Below are 24442 nucleotides of genomic sequence, written 5' to 3'. Positions count from 1 at the left end.
GAACAATTGCAGGAAGAAGCACCAGCAATCCTGAGAAGGGAGAGTTCTGTGAAGGCAGGAGTCATCAGGGAAGGCCCTGGGGCTCCATCCTCCTCCTTGTCTGGATCACGCCTCCCCTTGCATTGTGTACACAGCATTGCCGGGTGCTTCTCAGTGACAGCTCTGCACCGCAGCTGGAGAGGCAGCTCAAGCCCATCCCAAACCCATTTCCCACCCTTGGAGGCTGCTCCAGGTGGGCAGTTTTTCAGAGCTCAGCAGCCTCCTCGGGCTACTCCCACACTGGCCCGGCTTCCTTCGGAGAGTCCAGCCCTCCATCTGAGAAGCCCGGGTAAATCAGCTCTATGCAAAATGCGTCTGCAAGATTTTCAAAACATTTCTTTCTGGACTGTAAATCAAGTACTTTAAGAATGGTAAACCGGCTGGGGTGCGGAGTTAATGTATGTCTTGAAAAAACACCATCATGATTTGCCTTTTAAATTTGAGAAAAGAATTCCACTTCGCTTACTTTCATTAGAGATATTGAGATTTCCAGGGGTAAGCGCTAAGAGGAGGCTGTGGTAGGTGTTAGCTCCTTCCTTGGAAGGGCGGGGAATGGTGAATGGCTTAGGGCTCAACTTTCATCTATTTGGCTGAAGGGCAATTTCCCTGTTTAAAAAAGGTAGCCGCTGCTTCTCTTAGTATCTCCTGCTTCTCTTAGTATCTCCAGCGGGACCCCATTCACTTCTGCCTGTGTCAGGCTCCCATTATTCATGTGGCTCGAGGGCCACAAAGATGCTCGATTGCAGCAGGTTCAAACGAAGCCTTGCTGGCTGCTGCCATTTCACCATGAACTAGGCTCAGCTCACGTGCGGTTCACCTCAACTGCCAAAGGTCACTCCTATCCCAGTCTTCTACAGGATCATGGAAGGGAAGTGAACCGTCCAATCTACACATTGAAAGAGGAAGCGGGCGTGGTGGCTTATTCCTGTAATCCCAGCACTTTGAGAGGCCGAGGTGGGTGGATTACTTGAGGTCAGGAGTTCGAGACCAGCCTGACCAACATGGCGAAACCCCATCTCTAGTAAAAATACAAAATTAGCCAGGCACGGTGGCACGCACCTGTAATCCCAACTACTCAGTAGGCTGAGGCAGGAGAATCTCTTGAACCTGGGAGGTGGAGGTTGCAGTGAGACGAGATCACACCACTGCACTCCAGCCTAGGTGACAGAATGAGTCTCTGCATTTAAAAAAAAAAAAAGAAGAAGAAGAAGAAAAGAGAGAATCTGGAGAAGAGGAAGACAAGAGAGAATCTAGAGCTAGGCTTCCTGGATTTGAAAGAACATGAACCTCCTGTGTAGCCTTGAGATAGTCAGCTGTGACTCGATTTCTTCATCTGTGAAATGGGAGTTGCAGGGTTAACAAATTGTATGTCGAGTTCTTAGAAAAGTGTGTTGCCAACAGTGAATGGTCTGTAAATCCAAAGTTTTGGAAGGAGGACTCTTTGGAAAGGCAAGATGGGGTCTCGGCCATGTCTGTCCCTGCAGCAGCCTGGGCACAGGGCATTGCACACAGTAGGTGCCGCTGTGTCGAGCACACACTTGCTTCACTTGTAAATTGAGGGGCTGAGACAAAAATCTCCTTAAGGGTTCCTTCCAGCCCATAGGAAGAGAATCCTAGGATTCCCTGGCAGCCTTCACTTCCTGTTGCTTGCTTTTTGGCAGAAGGACTCCTTGCTGGGGAAAGCGGAAGTATCTTCCATTCTCATACTGACTTTGCAAGTGTACGGAGAGTCACCCTATGTAGATTGTCAGCCTACGTTTAGGGAGGTCTGCTCACCTTCCCTGCTCTCTGGTTCTGTGGGATGTGAATGCATTCTGTTCAGCTCCAGGCAGCCAGGGCTTTCTTAAACGTGTGTATGAGGTGGCTTCTGAACTAGACTTTATGTGAGACAGAAAATGTTCACCCATGCTGGGTGTGGTTGCTCCTGCCTGTAATCCCACACTTCGGGAGGCCAAGGCAGGGGGATCGCTTGAGGCCAGGAGCTCTAGACCAGCCTGGTCAACACAGTGAGACTCCTCTGTCTCTATGAGAAAATTAAAAAGTTAGCCGGGCATGGTGGCCTGCACCTGTAGTCCTGGCTACTTTGGGGGGCCAAGATGGGAGGATTGGTTGAGCCCAGGAGTTGGAGGCCACAGTAATCTATGATCATACCACTGCACTCCAGCCTGAGCGAGAAGTTGTCTCAAATAAAAGAAAAGAAAAGGAAAAAAAAAGAAGAATGTGCTCATCCTCAAAGAACCTCTCAGTTTTGTCATTTGTAAAATGGGCTGGTAATAGAACTGAACTCCTAGGTCGTCACAAGGACTCATGGGCCACACATATGCTGAGAACTGTGCCTGACATGAAGCCAGTTGTCAAGCAGTGTTATTTGTTGTTATTTGTGATTCAGAGGAGGGTAAGCTCATGTTCTGCTGGGCTGCTCAGAAGAATCTTTGCTCATTCCTTAAATGTTTAGACATTAAAGGGGCTTTGCTTTTGGTCCCAGTGAGGCCAGAGGCTCGTGGCTGCCTCTGCTCTCAGGATCTCTCTGGGGACACCGCTTAGTCTTCCCAAGGCTCTAGCAGTGACTGGGCACATTGAGCACGCAGGAGAGCTTGACTTCTTGATCCTGGGTGACAGGTAGGCTAGAGGCAAGATTCCAGGGATGAGGAAAAGACTTAAGAGAGCCCTGTCCCCAGGGGAAGGGATGTTTTTGCAGTCTCACTTAAAGGGAAGACTCGACTCATATGTTTACTACTCTTTCATCCTTGATGATGAACAAATAAAGCTAACCTTTACTGAGCACTTTATTTGCCAGGCCCTGTGCTGAGTGCATTGCCCGTGTCATCTCGCCGAACTCTTAGAACCATTCTATGAGCTAGATGCTGTCACCTGACTTTGCCCAGAGGTAACTGAGGCCCAGGGCCCCACTGTTTGTAATTTGGGGATGATGGCAGGAAGGCAACCCATGTCTGTCTGAGCTCGAAATTATGAGCCTAGACTGCTTCCCAAGAAAGAGTAGAAATAACTGTCATTTTTTCTTGTGGCAGGTGTTCCCTTCCGCCTCTCCCAGGTAGCTGGTTTAAAAATATTTATTCAAATAGCACTGTGCTAGGCACAGGGGGAGGCAACAGAGAGTAAGATACTGCCCCAGTGAGTTCACCCACCTCTTGCTTCTAGAGTGTACATCTAACCCTGACATTTGAAGATCCTCAGTCTTTGTGGTCCACATTTATCCCTCCTTGCTGGTCCTTTTAAGGAGACTGATTTCTTGTTGTTGTTGTTGTTTTTTTCTTCTTTAATCTCTCAGAATGTTATTACTTTCTATCAAACACATCCGTTAGGCAGCCTGGGCTTTCTCAGTATCAATTAAGACAGATACCAGCAAACCTTAGAAGCTCTCAGTGGTCCTTGAGGCAAGATAATTACCTTGTGTGATTCTTAGTAGATTTGAAAGTGAACGCTTTCTTTTATTAGCAGAAGCCATGCGGGGAGGAGGCTAATGGTCTGTTTCTCTGATGAGCTCAAAGCCCAGCCGTGAGCGTGTTTGCCTGGAAAGACAGGGCAGTGATGTGCTTGCTGCCCTGAGGAGAACCTCATTTTGCGTCTTCCTCATGGTTTGTGGGTATCTGTTTTTCAGGCAGGACCAAATGGAATACTGAGGGAGGAAGCGAATGAGTGTGTGGGCGTGAAGCAGGTAGTAGAGATCCTAGAGAGGAGAAAAATGAAGTGGAAGTCTCCACTTACTTGGTTGTGCAGGAAGGTCCAGGGCAGAGGGAGCATCCTTCCCCTAACAACCCTAATAGCAGGAATCATTGAGTGATCAGTGTGCACCAGGCACTATTCTAACTATTTCCCGCTTTTTCACCTTCAAACCTGTATTATTATCACATTCATTTTGTAGATGAGGAAGCAGAGGCTTAGAGGAAGTCCAACCGCTTGCTCAAAGTCACAGAGCCGGGATCACAGGATGTAGGGCTGGACCGTCTGACTTCAGCGTTCGCGATTACAACCACTGTTGGAGCCGGACTTAAAGCACAGAGAAGTTGCCTTCGTACTTGGGAAAATAGCAGTATGAAGAACTTAATTTCATGATCCCAGTCGCTCTATGTCTTACTCATTTATTTCCTCCTAGCGCCTAGTTCAGTGCCTGGCACGCAGTCAGAATGCAATAAATATTTGTCGAATGGCTGTGGAGTGTTATGAGTCTGGGTATGTTGGGTGACTTGACTGCTGGTTCCATCACTGCCACATCTTAAGCCGTGTGACCTTGGGCAAGACATGCCCCTCCATGGCTTCAGCTAACTTATCTGTAAGATGAGCGCTCTGGGCCAGATTTTTGTTTTAGAATTTGTTATCCATTCAACAGATATTTATTTATTTATTTGTTTATTGAGATGGAGTCTGGCTCTGTCGCCCAGGTGGGAGTGCAGTGGTGTGATCTTGGCTCATTGCAACCTCCACCTCCCGGGTTCAAGCAATTCTCCTGCCTCAGCCTCCCGAGTAGCTGGGACTGCAGGTGTGCACCACCACACCTAGCTGACTTTTGTATTTTTTAGTAGAGACGGGGCACAGGCTGGTCTCGAACTCCTAACCTCAGGTGATCCACCTGCCTCAGCCTCCTAATGTGCTGGGGTTATGGTCACGAACCACCACACCCGGCCATTTAACAGATATTTATTGAGTACGTTCTCTGTGTGAGATACCACTCTAGATGGTAGGGAGACAGCCATGGTGAGACAGACGACGTTTCTGCTCCCTTCCTTGCAGCTTACATTCAAGCCCCTTCTAGAAACTGCATTTTATGAATCTTCATGCCTTGCGCCAAAATTGTTTCAAAGTGGCAGTTGCTGGATTCTCTTCTGTTTGTCTTCCTCTACTAAAAGGCAAGCTCCACCAGGCCAGGGGTTTTCATCAGTTTTGCCTACTGATGGACCCCAAGTGCCTAGAACAGTGCTTGGCAAGTGAATATTGCTGATATGCATGCATGAATGATTGCAGTATCTCCTCTGCTAATGAGATCTCAGGATATAAAAATTCTAGGGCTGAAGCCTAAGAAAAAAAATTAAGGAGCAAAAATCCAATTTTCCGGGAAAAAAAATCCCATTTTCCAGGAACAACACTGCCTTTATAAAGGCAAGAACAGTTAAGATTGGGATGGTTTGTTATTATTCCTGCTAGTTGAGGGATTGGGGAGTCAGGCAGGATTCCTTACTTTTTCATCTGGTGATGCTTTTTGCAAACCGCAGAGAAAACAAAACAAAAACAAAAACTCTTCCTTTCCCCCAACCCCTCTGCTTCAAGCAGAAAAAGCACTTGCTTCTTAAAACAGCTCATGAAGGAAAAAATTATAATGAATATTTTGTATTTCTCTGGTGGCGGCACAGTCTGAATTCCATTCAGCCCCACAGTGAGTTCTAATTTTATGAAATGTTTGGATTAGCCACCAATTTTCCGGTGGAATTTAGGAGGCTTGTAATCGTGCTTACGCTTGAAGCGAAGAAATCTCATAAAATCCTTGCAGTGTCTCGGGCCCAGTGGGACGTTGTAGCCAAGGACAAAATGACCATCAGCAGAATGACGGGAGGAAAGAGATCTCTTTGGCAGCTGTGGCCTGGCTTTGCAGATGATGGTGTGATCCTGAGCTGCAGTCTCTGGGGCTTGGCTGGGCTGCATACCATTTTCAACTGCTCATGGGCTGTAAAAATTCCAGCCCAAGCACAATGCCTCGTACCTGACCTTGTTCTTTCAATTCCCAGAGCCAGAGAACATTAGGGCATCTGGTAATTGGGTGAGAGGCATTTGATATAGCACATGGTGCTCTGTCTTCCCCTCCTTATAGCTCATATTGCCTTGTGTTGTAATTTCCAGCTCACATATCTGCCTCTTTGATTCTTGACCTACACTGTCTGATAGGGGCACATATGGCTATTAAAGTTAAAATTAATTGTAATTAAATTAAATAAAACATTCAGTTCCTCGGTGGCACCAGGCACATTTTAAGTGCCCAGTAGCCCCATGTAGCTAGTGGCTATCATGGGATGTTGCAGAATAGATCATTTCCATTATCATAGAAAGTTCTGGGCAGGACTAGTGCTGCTCTAGACACTGGGTTGAATGAGGACGTGGCACACACTTGGCCCCTTACCTTGCTTTATTAGCTCCATAGCACGCATTATGGCCCATAAAGTATTATATTTCTGAGCAACCTCATTCATCACATTTCTTGTGTCTCCAGTGTCTAGAACAGTTTCTGGTATGCACTAAGCACCCAGTAACAATTTTTAGAATGAATGAAATTGCCTGAATCAGCATTGCTTTGCATGAGCCTAACACATAATGGTCCTGCAAACAAATGGAACACATACTTATAGAGTTGAAACCATGGAGTGGATTCACCTGATATTTGTCGAGCATGGACTACAGGCTGGGTGCTGTGCGAGGCTCTGGGTATATAGTGATGAGCAAACAGACATAGATGCTTTAGGTAAGGAGCTTATTCAATCCAGTGGCTCTTAAATTTTCAGGGATTTGGGAATCTCCTAGGTGCACCTGTTAAAATATACCATCCTTGTCACTGACCTCAGAGAGTCTGATTCTGATTCAACAGGGTTGGGGTGGGACTTAGGGACACCTGAGTATCTTCTGTATTTTAACCAAGCAACTCAAGTGAATGTGATGGGGGAAGTCCATGTGTTATTTTGAGAACACAGCTCTGGACAACGGGAAGCCAGTTGCTGTATTCATTTGGGGATACACCACACCATTTTCTGTAGTCTATACCTTCTCTTGTGATAAATGGAGGGCTCCTATTTGGACCTGAAACTTGAGGTCTCTTTCTTGTTATCCAATCATGGAGTAATAATAGTGGCAAACAATTACATAGCAGCAATTACTTGCCAGGCAGTAGTCTAAGCATGTCAGTCACTGACCTGAATTCATCCCCATGGTAACCCTAAGAGGTGAACACCATTATCATCCCCATTTTTCAGGTGGATAAACAGGCACAGAAAATTAAGTCACTTGCCCATGTTTATACTCCTTGTAAGATCTGAAAATCCTGAACTGCTGTGATACTGCTGCTCGTGGCCACTGGACTTGGGGCAGCTGCCTCCTGAATGCCCAGTGTGCCTTTTTATCCTTTTCTGCTAGTTGCTTGGAATCAAAGTTCTGGTATACTTATGAAATGCCTGTTTAGGGGATTACCACGTGTGGATGTTATGAGCACTGTTGGTCGTCTACAAATGTCTGCCTCTGCCCGCAAGGAGCTTAACTATTCAGTGGACATTCCCTTGGGCCTACTGTGCACTAGCCCTGTGTCGTACACCCGGGCATAAGACTTCACCTGGTCTGATGGAGGAGGCAGAAGCACAGGCAAAGAGTTTCTGAGAAAGTGTCACGCACAAGATAGATTTTCTTCTAGACGGGAAAAGCAAAGCAAATCTTTAAGATTGGATTTTCCTCACTTTTGCTGCTTGTGACTCAGGTTTTACATAGTTTTGCTGTTTCACCCAGTAGGGGTGTGTGTGTGTGTGTGTGTGTGTGTGTGTGTGTGTGCTTTGTGTGTGTAGGGATCCACCAACCCGTTCTGTCAGCAGTTTCGTTCATACCTGCTTTTCAGGAAGGATGTACCTTCCTCCCCACCCCCCCTTTTTTCCCCCAAGACAGGGTCTCGCTCTGTACCCCAGGCTGGAATGCAGTGGAAAATCTGGGCTCACTGTAACCTCTGCCTCCCAGGTTCAAGTGATTCCAGTGCCTCAGCCAGTCAAGTAGCTGGGATTACAGGCACCTGCCACCATGCCTGGCTAATTTTTGTATTTTTAGTAGAGATGGGGTTTTACCATGTTGGCCAGGCTGGTCTTGAATGCCTGACCTCAAGTGATCTGCTGGCCTTGGCTTCCCAAAGTGCTGAGATTACAGGTGTGGGCTACCACGCCCAGCCTCCCACCCTTTTTGAACCACTTAGAAAGGCAAGAGACCCCTTAGAACTGAGAGCTGCTTAGAACTCCTATCCCACATGGGAATACCTTGAAAAGAGAAGCCTGAAATGAGGAGGGGTTAACATTTAGAAACCACCTTGTGTGTGCCTTCTGCAAGGTACACTAGATGAGGCAGTTTACATACGTTATCTTGTACGGTTTTCACAGCAACACTGTGATGGGGAGTGGTGATCGTCCTCACTTTAGGGTTAAAAGAAACCGATGCTCAGACAGAGTGGCTGATCTGCTCAAGAAAGCAAGAGAGCATTGGAGTTAAAAACTCGGGTCTACCTGACCCCACTGTGGGTTCTTTCCACTATGCGGCTACTAGTTCTCAGGCCCGGCTGAGCATGAGAATCACCTGGGATCTTTTGAAAACACTGACGTATGGACTTTCCCCCAGGCTAACCAAAGGAGGCTGTCTGGGGAAGGAACCCGAGTATCAGTATTTTTAAACAGACCTGTAGGTCACTGTAATGCACTGCTAGGGCTGAGAGCCACTGGCTAGAGCGTGCTGACAGCAGAAGTTCAAGGGTCTGCTCTCCTGAAGGTGTCCCCATCCATGCCTGGTCAAGCTGGAACCTTGCTCACAGGAAGGTGAGCCCCCTCCTCCATCCTCGCCCCTGTGGGACTGGTGTGTCTGAAGCCATTGCACTGGACCTGGGCCGAGACCTCTTGCTATCTTGCATCATAGGCTGCCTGTAAATCGGCAGCTGGCTTGTTTTCTTTTAGGCCCCAGTTGTAGTGACCTTTGACTGTCTGTTTATTTCAGGGAAATAATTCCATCCTGCGAAATCAATTCCCTGGGGGCTACAGAAGTACATTTGGAGGGACTTCTGTTAGTGGGGTGACCTGAAATGGCTTCTCAGAAGAGACGACAGCTGCTGTTTTTCTCCCAGCCCCCTTCTCACGTTGCCCCCGACATTATTCTCTGAGTCTCAGATTTTGAAGTTCTCATTGTGGTGTTTGTATTTGCACACACCTCTGCATAAGGTCTGTTTGTTATTATTATACTAATAAAGACGATAAGAACAGCCAGTGTTTTTGGAGCATATACTGGATGTTGGGCACAATATTGGGCATTTTCTGTATGCCATCTCACATCACTTTGCCTTTTCTTGGCAATGATGAGGGCAAATCTAAGTCTGAAATTGGACTTCTTATCCTTAGCAGAGGGCCAGTTGCAGTGGCGCTGTAAGTTTCTGGTCGTGTTGGAGGCCGTGGTCTGTGGAGACTGCCGTACTGGAAGCGATAGACTTGGCTGAGATGAGGGTGGGTAGTTGGCTCATTGTGTGGACCGGTGTGGTAAGAGCGGAGAGTAGCCCAACAGCCCCTAGTGTTCAGCCTGCCGTGAGCCTCAGTCAACGGAATGGAGAACGCTGGTTAATTGGGGATGCTTTGGTCAAGTGGAAATACTAATAAGTTATAATAGAGTGCTCTAAATATATATTTTTTCCAGACAATTGAAGCTCACCCATTTAAGAGCCAATCCTCTTAAACATTGCAGGCATTTCTTTAGGAACTCATCGGGATGCACACTTTCTTGCCTTCTTAAAACAAAGCTCCTTGAAGGTAATTAAAACCTTTTCTTGATGAGTTTGAGACAATTCTCCTCAATGGTCCTCTGTACTGTGTTTTGGAGTTCTCATGTCTCCTATTTATAGTTTGTGTCTGTCATCTCCCTCATTAACTTTCATTCCTCTTTGTGACCTTTTTAAAAAATAAAATTCTTCTTTTCCCTTAGCGAAAATAGTGCATGCTCAATACTGAAAACTCACCAGATACAGAAAAGTTAAAGATTAAGGGGAAAGTGAGTTGTCATATCTTGCTTCTGTCAGTGAGGCTGTGTCTCTCAGCTTTCTAATTCCATTTTTTCCAGCTTCCCTACAGATTTTCTGTGACTAAGCTTTCCTCGTAATTGTGTTAGTGGGAAAGCTATGGGTGACCATCTGCAGGGGCTCTGTGCGTGGAATCCATGGCACTTCTTTGAGTGGCGTTTCTAAGGGCTTATTTCCCTTCCCCAAAGTCTTGAGGGCTGAATAGCGCTCCAGGCATGAAGTTGTGTTTTCTGGGTAACAGAATGAGCTGCCTTGGGGTAAATAGGGCTGGTTGGGGTCACTCAGTTAGGATGTGGCTGAACTGGGTCTCTTGACTCAAGGTCAAGTGCATTTCCTATTTTGCTACCTCTTACTTGTGTTTTACACTACAGGTTAAGGGATAGTGGTTTTGGCATAAAGAAGCTATTGCTGTATTTGGATAATTAAAACAAGGAAAAACCTACCTGTATCTCAATCATCTATGTTGCTCAGGTGACAGATTTTTAGATTTCTTTTTTGAGGCAGTAAGAAGTAGAATTTAGTCCCCTCGTTAGCATGCGAGACCTAGTCTCTGTTGGAACATCAGTCTTAGATTAATACTGAGATGGACTCAGAAACACACTTGAAAGCAACTTGCATTATTATCCTTACATAGCTTACATTTTATGACCTGCTTAAAGATGCAAGGAGCATAAATCTTGGGAAGGACGGTCTTATTTACTTGTTCGTCTTTTCCACAGATGGGATGCTCACATTAGAGTCGGGCTGGCTTCAGATGTGTGCTCCAGGATATTTTAGCTGAACTGTATGAGTCCATTAAACAAATGTAAAAGGTTTTGGGAAAGAAGAGCAGTGTTTCAAACCAAATGTTTTACATGGAGAACATCTGGGGAATATTGGTATTTGTGTGTACAGTACATCAGAAAGCAGCTTGGCGGGGTTCCGCAGGGATGTTTCTGGCCTGTGGTTGCTGGATTTGACAGTTTTGTTGTAAGGGAATGGTTCTTATAAAGTATTGCCATCAAAGCAACGCTTGATCCAGGAAGGAGTGTCCTTGCTTAGCCGCACATTCAAATTGTTCTGATTAGCTCTCCAACCAGACCTTCCATGACATTTGAGCAATCCGCTATCTGAGCTAGTTTCCCCCCCAAGGCTTTACACTCCAGAGAAAGGAAGCATCTCAATGCCAGGGCTAAGAGTGTTTTCTTCCTTAGCACACATTTCCATAGATTAGACAAATGTGGAAACAGGTGTGGTCCAGTGGAAGCAGCATTGGCCATCGGATCTAAGTACCTGGGTTGAAACTTGGGTGGGGCCTTCATGACCTGTGGAAACTTGGGGAGTTCTTTTCGGTTTCTGTTTTCCTCTCCTGCAAAATTTCTAGCCTGTCTTATGGGGTGGTGGTGGTGGGAATAAAAGAAAGTGGGATGACATTGTATCTACAGGTGGGAGGTCATTCATGCAACATGGCATTGCCTCCGTGGATCTGTGGTCTTAGCCACAAGTACAGACGCCACTTGAACCAGAGTGGAATCTGGGTAGATTGCCCGACTTCAGCAACTTGTAGATATTGGGCCAAGTTGGTGGTAGTGGGTGGATGTGTAAGAAAGGAATAATTCTTATACAAATTAAGACTTACGATAGTCATCGTTTTTGTTAAAATTAAGCTCAACAAATATTTATTGGAATTCCACTACTATAGAGCCAGATCCTTTCCTAGATATTGAGGACACAGAGGGGAACACGGCAGTTCCTGGCTTGCAGTCTCTGCTTGCTATGTCTGGGGCATTGACAATGAATGACCTTCCCTTTTGTTAAGCTGTCATTATGTAGCATGGACAGTGACAGGTAAATATTTTGTAGGTGTGAACATTCTTTGGCAGAGAATGCGGCTGCACTTCCTGCACCTTTGTGCAAAGTAGGTCAGTGTTATCCTTAATGAATCCCTCCCCCGAAACAGGACAAAGCTCCACAATAATTTAATGTTGCATTTTGTGGCGTTTGAGGAAGTTATTATAAAAATGACATCTATGTGGGTCCTGAAGACTGCATTTCAACTAGCACCAGTCAAGTGAAATAGGCCCACTTTGTGGAGGAGATGACTGAGTGTAAGGCACACAGTATGAGAAAGAGGCAGCAGCGACAATGCCTTGGCTCTTTCTGGAAACAGGAAAATGAATAGCTGAGCAAAGTGAGACTCGGTTTTCTGGTTTGAACTGATTCTTATTTAGGAGCGTGAGAAAGACACAGGGATAGAAATGAGGGAGCCATGCATGGAATGACTTCTCAGGAGGCCCTATCTTTGTGTATACACATCATGTGCCTGTGGGCTCCCAAAAGAGCACTTTGCTGGGACGGTTCTTGAGAACTTAGAAAGAGCATCTCCAGGGCCAGCTCTAGAGTCGTATGCCTGCCTGTTGGCATGGGAGAGGGTGAAGTATCTTGGTCTCTTTCGAAAGGCATCTGGGAGGTAGGGATAGTCCTCACAGTGAAGTCAGAGTGTTCCTACCAAAAGGAGGGTGAATAGGGGCTGGGTGGGGAGGACCCCCTGTGACTACTGGCCTCTCCCATTGGATGGTGGGCAACTTGAAGAGTAGGTCAAGGTCATGTTCTCTAGGACTGGATCAATGCCTTATCCAGAACAGATTTTCCAAAATTGCTTGCTGTGGAGTTGACTCATTCCCACATCGTTTTAGGTACATGCCTCCCAGCCTCTCCCATACAATTCTGCCTTTTGCCCACCTGGTCCCACAGAAAGCAGCAGGAACACTGATTGATAGGTGTGCTTTTGAAGATGGAAGTGGTTTAAATATTAGCTAAGAAAAGGACTTCTGGTGGGGACAAGGCAGTGTGGCCTTGATGGGGCCTTCATGTCCAGAGGTTCTGATTCAGCTCGTATTTATGTAACACCGGAGGGGTTGGGGATGATAGTAATGTGCCAGACACTGTGCTGATTGCTTTGTCAGTGTGCTTCAGAGGTTAAGAGTATGGTCTTTTGGCATATGGAGACCCAGATCTCCTATTTATTTATGTGCCTTAAGGCATGTTACTTAACTTCCCTCAGACTCAGGTTATATTCATTGAGAAGGCAGAAGTAATGTTTTTGTGAGAATTTAATGAGTGAGAGGTTGAGAGGCTTAACAGAAAGGTACTGAGGGCCTGGCACATAGTGAGGGCTTTATAACTGGTAATTATTATGATTGCTAGCTGTGATTGTGGATCACCCCCAACCCCTCTGGAGTGGGCACTGTTATTATCTCCATTTGGAAGATGAGGATGTTCAGGCTCAGTGATTTTGGGACAACAAGGGATTCCACATTTGAAAGGTAAGCAAGTAAAAGAAGGCTGAGGGGCAGGCGGCTGGGGTTTAGGTTGACTGGAATGATCAGATGTCCCACTATGGTTTTCTGTTTGTCAAGGGTCCTTCTTAATACTTAGGCTCCAGCTTTTTTGTATATACTATACATTAGGTGCATGCTCGGTACGGGAGATGCCATGGTGCATAAAACAGAAATGGTTTTCATGTGAATGCAGCTTATGAGCAATGGTGAGCGAGGTTATAAAAGGGGACCCATATCTGCAAAGGGGTCATTGCAGGGGATGGGCCATGTCTGTAGCAGATGGATGCAGAGGAGTTGGTCAACTGAAAATGTTAATGGCAAGGACAGGGTGTGGAGGATCCTGGCAGATAAAATGGCAGGTGCGTGTCTAGGGGCATGAGCACACTTCCCAACCCAGGGCACAACTTGGGTCTCTGAGATGACCACAGACCCCTGCCCCAGCCTCCTTAAGGGTAGGAACTGAGAGTTGAGTACTGGGCGAGGCTCATCCCCATGATGGGATGGCAGGAAATGCTCGTCTGGGGTCGAGCACATGCCTCTGAGCTCAGCCTGCGGTTTCTTGGGGCTGTGCATTTGCAATGAGCAAGAGCATCCCAGCAGGCAGGCTTGTGGAGCACTAATGAGGGAGATGACAAGCCTCCCGACGATCTTGCAATGGGCTGGGGAGCAGGGACCAGCCTGTTAACTCTAGGAATAATGGACAATGAGAGCTTCTCTTCGAAGAAAAAGATGCTTGTGAGGAGATAGTGAGACAGGCCTCAGGGGCTCCTGAGTACTCTCCAGAGGCTTTGGGGGACAGACTGCAGCCTGCACCGTTGCTCCCACCCTATCCAACAGGTCTTGTACATCCTGATTGCTATAAATCAGTTTTCTATACAGAAGAGATTCTGTCTGGATAAAAATAACTTCTGCAGAATCTTCTCTTTCACTTTTTTATAAAACCATTCATGATTAAAGTATGAAATAAGATAGAAAATCATGCCTCTTTTTTGCTTGTTATATTTTACCATATTAAGAAATGAAGAAAAGTTTTTTTGGTTCTGCTCACCTGGATCAGCTAAACTCAATTGACTAATTTCCTTTCCCTTTGGAAAACTAATTTTGCTTCTTAGGTCTCTGTGTTCCTAGCTCATTGTCCCCAAGGTTAGGGATTCAGTAGTGGCCTGAAGTTATTTAAAAGCAATGTTTGCAATGAATTAAGAAATAATGGGATGGAAACTTCCCAAGTATGCGTATTCATGGGTGATATTAAATCAGTTTTCAGAAATTGGAGGAAGGTTTGGATAGAATTGAACTGAAAACAGCGTCTCTGGAAAAGCTATGTGAAGACAGACAATAGTTGGAGGTGAAATGCACCACGCTGCAACACAAGTCATGATTGTCAGCACCCTGAAGAGTATCTGCCACTCCCATCTGGGTTTATTAATGATGCAACAGTTCTGGGGCCTTGGCTGTGACTGGGGCCAGCCTCCCATGTAAATGTTGAATTTCTTTGTGGCAGTTTCAGCCCTGCTGCTCACTGTGGCTTAGTATTTGGTTAGGAAGGACCTTGCTCAGAGTGTGTATCCCTCCTGGAGTGGGAATCAGGACTCTCTTGTTGCAATTCCAGTGCTACCGATAACTTCATGACCTTGGGGCCTGTATGTACTTTAGCCTCCCTGGGACTCAGTTTCCCAATCTGTAACATGAGGTGATTGGTGTAGAACATTCTAAGTCCTTACAACTCTAATATCCACTGATGATAACAGTGGTCATTTTGGCTTCTGCCATAGGTACTATTTGCCTTCTCTGCCATTCATCATATACACAATCTGCCATGTTGCCACAGCAACCTTGTGAGGTTGGTACCATTATCGTCCTCATTTGCAGGTGAGGAAACTGAGCCGGTGGCGTAATCATCCGAGTCCCTCTGCTTATAGGAGTCGCCTTGGCTGAGCTGCTGTGACTGATGACGAGCCCAAGGTGCAGATGCTGGATTTCTTAGTAGTACTAGCTTGGGTTCTTCTGGGTTTGGAGGTTGATAAATAAAAGTTGCAGAACCTTAAGCTTATCCAAGCCTTGTTATAAACAGTGTCAGAGTGATCAGATGCTACCGGTTGAGGCTGTCCAAGTTGTAAGCAACCTCAGCCCTCTGGCCCAGCCCTTTCCCTCCCTCTCCAGGGCAATTGTAACCTGGAAGAAAAACAGTTGCACTTTAGAATTCTGATTTGGTGTTGCATTTGGCTTCAGAGACGTGAAAGTCCAAAAATAAACAGCTGCTTGGCAACTCCAGTCTCAGCTAAACAGCCTGGCATTTTCAGTCTTTCTTTGAATCTGATATTGCCTGTGTTAGCGTCTCTTGTGTTACCAGAGGCTTTCTCATGCTCTGGGTTGTGTGTGTAGACTGTGAAGTAACCCATCCGCACCCAGCTTCCCTGGCCTCACTTCATCCACAGGCCCGCCTTGGGCTGGGACTAGGGAGATACCCGTTGGAGGCAAACTTTCTATTTACCAGGGGTGAATTAATTCAAGTCACCGAGCCCCCTCAAGGAAGCCTGTGTTTAATTCCCCTCTGTATAAATGGAAGTTTCATTAATTTTCATCAGTCATCTAGTGTGTAACATAACCGCTTCCTGTTTAAGCTACAGAATAATAGATGTCGTCAGGGCCACATTTACCCGGCTTTAAGGTGACTGCCCTCAAACCTCAGAGTGCAGCAGAGTCACCTGGGAGGTTGTAAAGAATGCTGAGACCAGGTCTGCCCCCTACCCTGGACACCGCCACCTTCATTCACTAGCTCTGGGGTGGGCCCAGGAATCTGCATTTTAGCAATGTTTCCCCTTTCCCCCTAACCAGGGGATCGGAGGCAGGTGATCTGCTCACCACCCTTGGACAGATAGTGCTCTGGAGTCTCTGACTGTCCTTTTCAGGCTGGTTTGTGGCTCACTTTTGGCATGCCCACTCAGCACGAACTTTCTGGTGGCCTTTTTGCTATTTCTTTGGTTCTTGCCTGGTCAGCCACGGTTTGTATCTTATGTTTACAAACCTTGACAGGGAGTGTAGATCTGCCTACGATTTCTTAGTCATTAATTCCACTTCCCTTGTGGCATCACCACTTGCAATAATGACATTCTTAGCTCAGTCTTTGAAGGGGAGAGGTGTGGGGGTGAGTCTTAGAGACCAAGGAATGACTGTCCCTATAGATAAAATTGTCCCAGCCCTCTGAGGCCCTCCTGAGCTGGCCCAGGCCCAGTCAAGCACCCATCTGCTTTGTTGTTTGTGTTCTGAAAATAGAATGCATTTTTCATGGCAGGAGAGAAATCGATATCATCACAGGAATCTTCATCTCTTTAATGGAGAATTTTGAGAAATAGAGGTTTGAGAACCAAGTTACAGAGGATTAAATTTTCAGAACCTCTGATAAGATTAAAGGGCTGATGGGGGCTAGTGAGGGGATGCCACTCTTTGAAGGAAAAGCTCCTAGCTACACATGCCACGCTCCCTGACTTCAGTGCCTCGCCTCAGAGCCTGCTGATACAACTCTTGGCTTCCAATCTGTTTCCTTCTGAAATACATTCATGTAGGACATGAACCAACAGGCCAAAGAGGAAGGGAAGAAGAGGCCCATGGGCCCCAGGCAGAGCTGGCTTGGTTCCCATGGGGCCCGTTGCATCATGGCAACTTGCTGGGGTGTTGCTCTGAGTTGGCCAGGCCCCTCCATAAAGAGCTGGGGGTCATTTAATGAGGGGCTTTGTTTGCAAGATGGGTGACATCACCGTGGTGACTGTCGTTGGGCAGAGCCTTTCTGAGTGAAAGCCACTTGGTGATCCTGGGAGCTTTGGACCGGTGTGGCCTCGGTGGGGCCGTGCCTTGCCCCACACTCTGTCCATCTCCCAGGCAGGAGCAGGAGCCCTTTACCCTAGCTTCCAGCTGGGCTTGGCTGCCCGCTCCTGCTGCAGGTGGCCTTTGGGTTCCTAGGTAAGAAGAGATCCCCTGTGCTGCCTCTGACTTCGTGCCCTGCAGCTGCTGTGGAACGTGCCTGGGTATGAGATCACACCTTGTGAATGGCAGGGAAGTTGCCAGCTCGTGTTGCTGGGATTAGGATGCAAACTTGTTCTCACTAAGCGATGCTAATGCCATATTTATGACAGTGTTTCTTCCCTGCTGCTCAGCCCTCCAGTCCCTCCTTTTGGGACCTCACATATGACCCTGTAAAACTTCATCTGCTTGGAGGGGGGTCCATCTCACTAGGTTTAGGGACCCTTTCTGATCCTACAGGAGATTCTGTTCCCTGTGATGTTTTCTATTCATCCCGACTTTATTCATAGCCTTAAAAGTCAGCAGCCTCTGGGCTCAAATTCTAGCTCCACTTTTTTTTTTTTTTTTTTAAACAAACTATGTAACTTTGGGAAATATTTATCTTTCCTGGCTTCAATGTTCTCATCTGCAAAATGGGATTATAGGTAGGCTTAAATGAGAAGGTCCACTGGCACGTGGTTAACACCTAAGAAATACTAGTTATTGTTATTATTAAGAATATTGCCATTGATTAAAAAATGTTGAGACATCAGGGTCAAAGACAAAGCACTAAGACCTGGCTTAGTGTGGTCCCTGGGGCTGGCATCACCTGGGACCTTGCTGGAAATGCAGAATCCCAGGCTGGATCCCCAGACCTATGGATTCAGAATCTGCACTTTTACAAGATGCAGAGGTGACTCCTATTTGAGAGGCATTTCAAGAATACTCCTTGAAGGCCAGCTTATATCAATGAATGAGCATGCAGGGAGATGGTTGCAAAAGGAGGAGGGCAGGGATTCTCTTGGTTAGAGCCTTGACAACATACAACCTGCCCAGACTCTCTGCCACGCCCCCAAGGCTGGTCCTACACTACACAGGCATCCTCTCGATAAGACACCAGGATACCCTGGGGCTGGCCAGATATTAATTTTAACCTGCTTTTGCCACTGTGCAAATATGGGGAGGGGGAGGATATGTGTAGGGGTGGAGGGGAGCTGAGAGACCTATGATATGATTTGCTGTGGGCTCATTACCCTTTAAATGTGGTTTATAATCACTGCCATTCAGTGGATACTGTGTGCTGGGGCCTTTACTTACCTAGTTTCCACTCCTCACAACAACCCCAAGAAACAGGATTTTCTAACCCCATTTTACAGGTGAGGAAACTGTGACCTGGGAAGTTTGGGCTTGCCTGAGGTTACCCAGCCGATGACAGTCTGAGCATTTACTCTTCCACTCTGCATCCCCCAGCCCTTCCTAGGTCACCAAGCTCTGAACACCCACAGCAGCGAATGTGGGAGAGGATGCCCAGCAGGCCACAGAGCAGGTGGTTTTTGGTGATTATTCAAAAAAGGAAAAACCTCCAACCCTCAAGAGGAGGCTGTGCCTGTTGCATGTAACAGAACTATCTGGGCTGAGTTTGCTTCTGAAACAGGCAGGCACTACAGGGCAGGATTCACAGGTTCTCCACCAAACCTGCTGCTGCGGAAGGTTTAAACATTAAACCATAGGGTGGCCTTATTTAAAAGCAGGCCTTTTTATAAGGCACACGGTGCTGTCTAGACTCGGGAACATTTATGAACGTGGCTGTACTGTGAGTCGGGCTCAAACACCTGAGTTCCCTCCTCCTTGCAGGCTCTCTGACTTGTGCAGGAACAAATGGGGTTTTTGGGGGTGGAGGGTGTGTGATTTCAGACTTTTGATAATCTCTTCCTACTGGGCCCCTTCCTTACCTCTGTGTTTCTTTGTAGATGTGAGAATTGAGGAAAACTGGAGAGGAGTTTTCCTCTGCAATGCTGGGCATGTCTGTGCATTTCTTTGGTAGCCCTGGCCATGAGGGTAATTATGTAATTACTGGTGTGAGTTTTGCTTATTGCCCGTACCCTCCCCACCCCACCTCCCACCTTGAGGGCTGGAGCAGTGGCGCCAGCTCCCTCTTTTGTAGCCTGGTACATGGTAGGTTTTCAAAAAGAACAAGTGGATGAACAGCCAAATTTCATATAGGCTGAAGTGTGAATATCTTGAGGCTGACTTTTGATTTTAAGTAGGAACATATTTGTGACCTGTTCAGCTGAATGGTCAAAGGAGACAGTGTGGGAGCGGGTGGAGAAATGGTCCTGGGATTGCTTTTTGGGTTCAAGGTGTTCATCCTCCTATCTGGTTTGGACTCAGGAGCCCTGCTGATAATGGTGTGTGACCAGCTGATCTGATCTTCCTGATTTCAGGTGAGGTTGCAATGTGAAGACCCAGGATGGAGATGCTCTTGTCCTTTATGTACTTTGGAAACATGTCCCTAAGACCTCCAGTGACTGTCCCTTGAGGAGCCAGGAGAAATTCAAGTTTGCTCTGAAAAAGAAAGGAAGAAAGGAAGTTTGTACTTATAGAACACTCACTCTGGGTTAAAAAAGACTGACACTTATTGAGCAGTGACCCCCTGGGCCAGGCGTATTCTTGAGCACCTGACATGTAATCCTCACCAGGACCTCTGAGGCAGGTACTATTATTTCTCTACTAGATGAATGAGAAAACTGGTGCACAGAGAGGTTATGTAACCTGCCCAGGGTCACACAGCTAGAGTGTGACTTTAGCCTGGACTTAAAGCCATGTTCCTAAGCATTATGCAGTACTGTCTGTGCACTGGCTCAGTGTATCCTTCAACTTCCTCAAGCAGACACTCTTACAGGAGCTGCGTTTAGAGATTTTCTTTTTTTTCTTAACCCTCAAACAATATGACAACCATTCTTAGCTCCCTGGGTCCTACAAAAACAGGCTAAATATGCAGCTAATAAAGCAGTTGGTGTGAGATGCTCCAGAGAAGATAAAATGGGAAGGGTATAGAGAGAGGGAGGTGGCCATAAGGGTGGCCTTATCAGCTAGAGGGGGCAGGAAGGGTCTCCCTAAGAGGGTGGTGTGAAGCTGAGGCTTGAATGAGAAAGGTGCAAAGATCCCCGGTGTGTAAAGCGTTCAGCATGGTGTCTGCTCCATATATTAAGTGGCTAATGAATGCTGGCCATTATTATTAGTAGCAGTATTGTTTTTTTGTTTTGTCATTAACTGGCTGTCAGGACCTTGGATGGGTCCGCCACCACTCTGGGAGTAGAGCTGAATGTCTTCCCTCCAGCCTTGGCAGGTGCACAGATGAAAGTGATTTCTAGCATTTGTCTCCTCCTGACTTCCTGTCACCCCTTTGAAATAGGGGAGCAGAATGCACCCTCTTTTACATTTTCAGTGGAAAACTCATTGTAGGAAAAGGGAACATTTTTGTGGAGAGACAACCACAATGCTTATTAACATTTATGGAACCCTTTTAGTTTCCTCAGTGCGGAGCACGGCTTGATGAGAATGTGGGCACTTTCCTTTTCACACCCAGCTGAAAGCATCCCCTGGCGATTGCACCGTGGGACCCTCCACCTCGCTGGACTGTTAGGGGGGAACCAGCAAGTGGGCTTATTTTCTTACCCTTTAGAATGTCGCTACCCTCCTCTGACCCTGCACGGTGAAGAATTTATGCCTATTGTAACTTGACAATAGAGCCTCCTTGAGGCCAAGTTCAGCTTGCTGCATAATCAAAGGGGTGGTTTCTACCCTTGACCATCTTTAGCTTATGGAGGAATGTAGGAGTTGTTCCAGCAGCCACCCACACCCTCCACAGCCTGTGTGTGTTCACTGTCTGCTTCCTCCCAGAACAAGGTCCCTGGATTACAGCCCTTCCTCAGATAAAATAAAGCCATCCAGTCATATCTTTACATTTGACGTAAGCGAAGGGAAGTTTTTCTTGCCATATACTGAATGGGGCTGTCGTGAGGACTTGGGGTAGCTCTGAGTCTGGCTCTCTGCTGAAAAGGGGCCTTTAAGCTGGGAGGCTCATTCATCTCCATGCAGCCTCCTTCTATCCAGCCATGGGTCCACCCACGGTCGAAGGGAGGTGGAGCCTGCCCCTGGGTTTACAGCTTGGCCTCCTGTGTTTTATATTTGTTTATCTATTTCTCTATTGCCTGTGTAGATAGATGTTAAAGAAATTCTGAATCTTCTTCCCATTATGCGTGTCTTGGCAGTATTATTTAACTGGGGTGGTTCCCACATTTTTTGCCCCAGTTCTGCTACCACTTCTCTGGTCTGAGCTTGCATCAGTTAATAACATCAACCCTCCCCTCCCTTTAGCTTCCCTCCTTTCCTCCTTTCCTTCGTCTTTCCTTCCTTTTTTATCTACCTGCCTACCTGTCTACACTAAATGTTTTCTCGAGTCTACCATAGGCCAAGCATGGTGTTAATGACTGGAGGTTAAAAAAAAAGCAGTGAATAAGATCCCTGCCAGTGTAGAGTCAAGTAAAGACACAAATGCTGACTTAATCACAACGGGGGTAAGGAGACTGCAAAGGAGAAATCCAGGGAGCTGCTAGTCAGACATAACCTGTTTTTTGTGAGGTCAGCACATAGCGAAAACAGTCATAACAGCTACCCAGTTCTTGTTGAGTCATAGACGGACTGATGTATTTTAGAAATGTTTCCGTTTGTAGTGCTTGGTGGAGAGCTGGTGCAAGTCAGAAGTAGCACGTGCTCCCAAAAGTGAATATATCCCTGCTGAGGCTGGTTGGGGTTGACTGTGTGATAGGCAAGGTGTAGCTGTGGGTTGCTGATAACAAGGACTTTCTTTGCTCCAGATAACTCTATGCCTTTATAATCCAGAAGGATGGTTTAGCTGCCTTTCCCCTAGGAAAGTTTGCCTGACCTCCACTGGTGAGAGTCGAGGTCACAAGAGTACCAGCCTGGAAGGGAACTGGGCAGGCTTTCTGATCCGGCAGCACATTGATTGGTGGGCTTCTTTGTTACCCGTGGATGCTCCTTCCTCAAGTAGTTTTTGGCCCCTCTTAGAGCCAATCTGATTAAGTTACCAACCAGCTTGTTTATGAGCAAAGATGAATCCATTGGCAAACACGCTTTTCCTTATTAGGTTCCTGTTGTCATTCATTGCCTTTTTCTTGGTGTGTTTCTTTTGAGTAATTGCTCTGTGTGTTGGCCCTAGCAGGTCTCTGCAGTTTGGATTTGCAACTTTGGCACTGAGCTTTGGGAATTGACAGGGGTCGGGCAGGGAGATGAGCTGTCACTCGCTTTGTTTTACCCTGATTTGTCTCCAGAAGAGCCCTCTAGTCATACCATGTGCTATTGAAGGTGCCTTGAGCAAGAGGAAGGATGTAGGAAGGAATTCGCTTCTGAGCCCTTGCGTAAACACAGCATAGCCTGGAGTCTTAAAAACCAAGGCTTGAGGCAGAGCTGGCCTCGAGGTTGGCCAGGCAGTAATGATTTTTTATAGCCACTGCTGTGGCAGCTGCACAGTGGAGCTGAGTGGTAACCAGTTTCACCTAACCATGTTTAATCATCAATACCCTGTAAACTGAACTTGCCTTTTTTCTTTTTTCAAAGCATCAGGGTTCCTCGAGTAAATGACTCTGGCCGTGTTAAGCAGCCTCTGCTTTATGAAAAAAACAAAAACAAAACAAAACAAGAACAAAAACAAAAACCACCATCACAAATCCCAGGCTGTTAAAACCTGATGTTTTCTGTTGCCGGGAGAAGAGCGTTTTTGCTATATATGAAAGACATGACAGGGGGCTTTTCCAAGCTTTGTTTTGGTTATTGTCGGTTCTGCCAACAAGTAACATCTGTATTTATTTTCCAAACTCCCCCAATGGCTGATTTGCATCTGTTTAGTTCTCTGAATAACATTTCATTTCCTGACTTTATAGGTTGCTATAAAATCCATTCGTAAGGACAAAATTAAGGATGAACAAGACATGGTTCACATCAGACGAGAGATTGAGATCATGTCATCTCTCAACCATCCTCATATCATCAGTATTTATGAAGGTCAGTGATTTTTTTTTTTCACCCCCGTATCAGTTACCATTTCTCATACCATGGGGCCTGCCAAGACTTTGAGATAATTGCCCTTCTGGGCAGAAGCCAAGTATTTTTCCTCATGATGCAAAAATAGTCCGGTGTTATCTCTTACTTGGTTACCTTGAACACAACCAGACACATGAGTGCAGCTCATTTTGGTCATAAAATATCTCTGGCAGATGCCTTATTCTGTCTTCTTAATTCCTTGGCAGTTGCTAAGCAACCCACCTTATTGAAAGGCAGTCTGTGAGACAGCCCTGGTTTCTGAAAAATGACAGTTTGCTGGGTGACCAAATAACAGTGGATACGTTGTAAATGTCATTCCCAGAAGTCAGTCGCTTTGCCGGTGGTATGGAGTTATTCAAAGTTAGGTTCTTTGAGTTAGAAATTAACCCTGAGCAGGTCCAGTAAGCACCAAGAAAGAGGGTTGGTGCAGCAGATGCCTTATAAATGGAGCCCAAATTGTGTTGGTGTTTGCCAAATAGCAGGGTGGGGAAAAGCTTATACAAATGCTTAGTCTTCAATTCAGCTCTTTGGTCCTTCATGAGAAGAAGTGGAGAGAATAAACCGCCTACAGACTATCATTTATTTTTTAAGACCCTGTAAATAAATTACACAGCAATATGTGTTTATTGTAGAAATGATTGAAATAGAAATGTTAAAATTAAAAAATAATTTTTGTCCTAACTCCCAATTTGGTAAATAGCTTTCTTTCCATAGCTCTGTTTTTATCTATTTCTCTATATCTATTTGTGGGTTTTGTCCAGTTAGATCATGCTATTTAAACTATTTTTTAGCTTGATTATTTTTTTCATTTGTTGTCTCATGCATCTTTTCTGTATTAATAAATATTCTCCTGTAAAGACCTTTGAAAAGGTTTTATAGCATTCTGTTTATGGACATACCATAATTTATTGAATCTAATTTCTTTTGCCAAAAACAACTTTCTTAAGTTGTTCCAAATTTCTGGTTATTGTAAACAGGTCTTCACAACTCTCCTTGTGCATCATTTTGACATTCATTTCTGATTATTTTCTTATGAAAATTTCCCAATTTTGATTTTACTGAGTCAGAGTGTTTCCCTAGAATATTTAAAAATATATGACTGAGTCAGAAAAATGAACTTATTGCCAGGTGCGGTGGCTTATGCCTGTGATCCTGGCACTTTGAGAGGCTGAGGCAGGCAGATGACTTGAGGTCAGGAATTTGAGACCCGCCTGGCCAACATGGTGAAACCTGTCTCTACTAAAAATGCAAAAAGTAACCAGGCATGGTGGCGCGTACCTGTAGTCCCAGCTACTCAGGAGGCTGAGGCACGAGAATCACTTGAGCTAGGGAGGTAGAGGTGGCAGTGAGCTGAGACTGTGCCACTGCACTCCAGCCTGGGTAACAG

General features: G+C 46.0%; 1 protein-coding gene across 2 annotated transcripts in view; it reads left to right on the top strand.

Annotated features, from left to right (window-relative positions):
- Positions 1-24442, top strand: part of NUAK1 (NUAK family kinase 1) — a 76704-nt gene that overhangs the window by 9830 nt on the left and 42432 nt on the right. The window contains exon 2 of one of the 2 annotated variants that reach the window (XM_008004516.3): positions 22896-23016. The exons of the other annotated variant lie outside the window; for it this stretch is intronic. Coding sequence (XP_008002707.1) covers positions 22896-23016 — 121 coding nt within the window. The remainder of the gene's footprint in view (positions 1-22895; positions 23017-24442) is intronic. 2 annotated transcript variants of the gene reach the window in all.

This window comes from Chlorocebus sabaeus, chromosome 11 (assembly GCF_047675955.1).
Source record: "Chlorocebus sabaeus isolate Y175 chromosome 11, mChlSab1.0.hap1, whole genome shotgun sequence".
In the NCBI taxonomy this organism is placed as follows: domain Eukaryota; kingdom Metazoa; phylum Chordata; class Mammalia; order Primates; family Cercopithecidae; genus Chlorocebus; species Chlorocebus sabaeus.
Note: the sequence above shows the minus strand (reverse complement) of the source record. Positions and strands in the feature narration are given on the sequence as shown.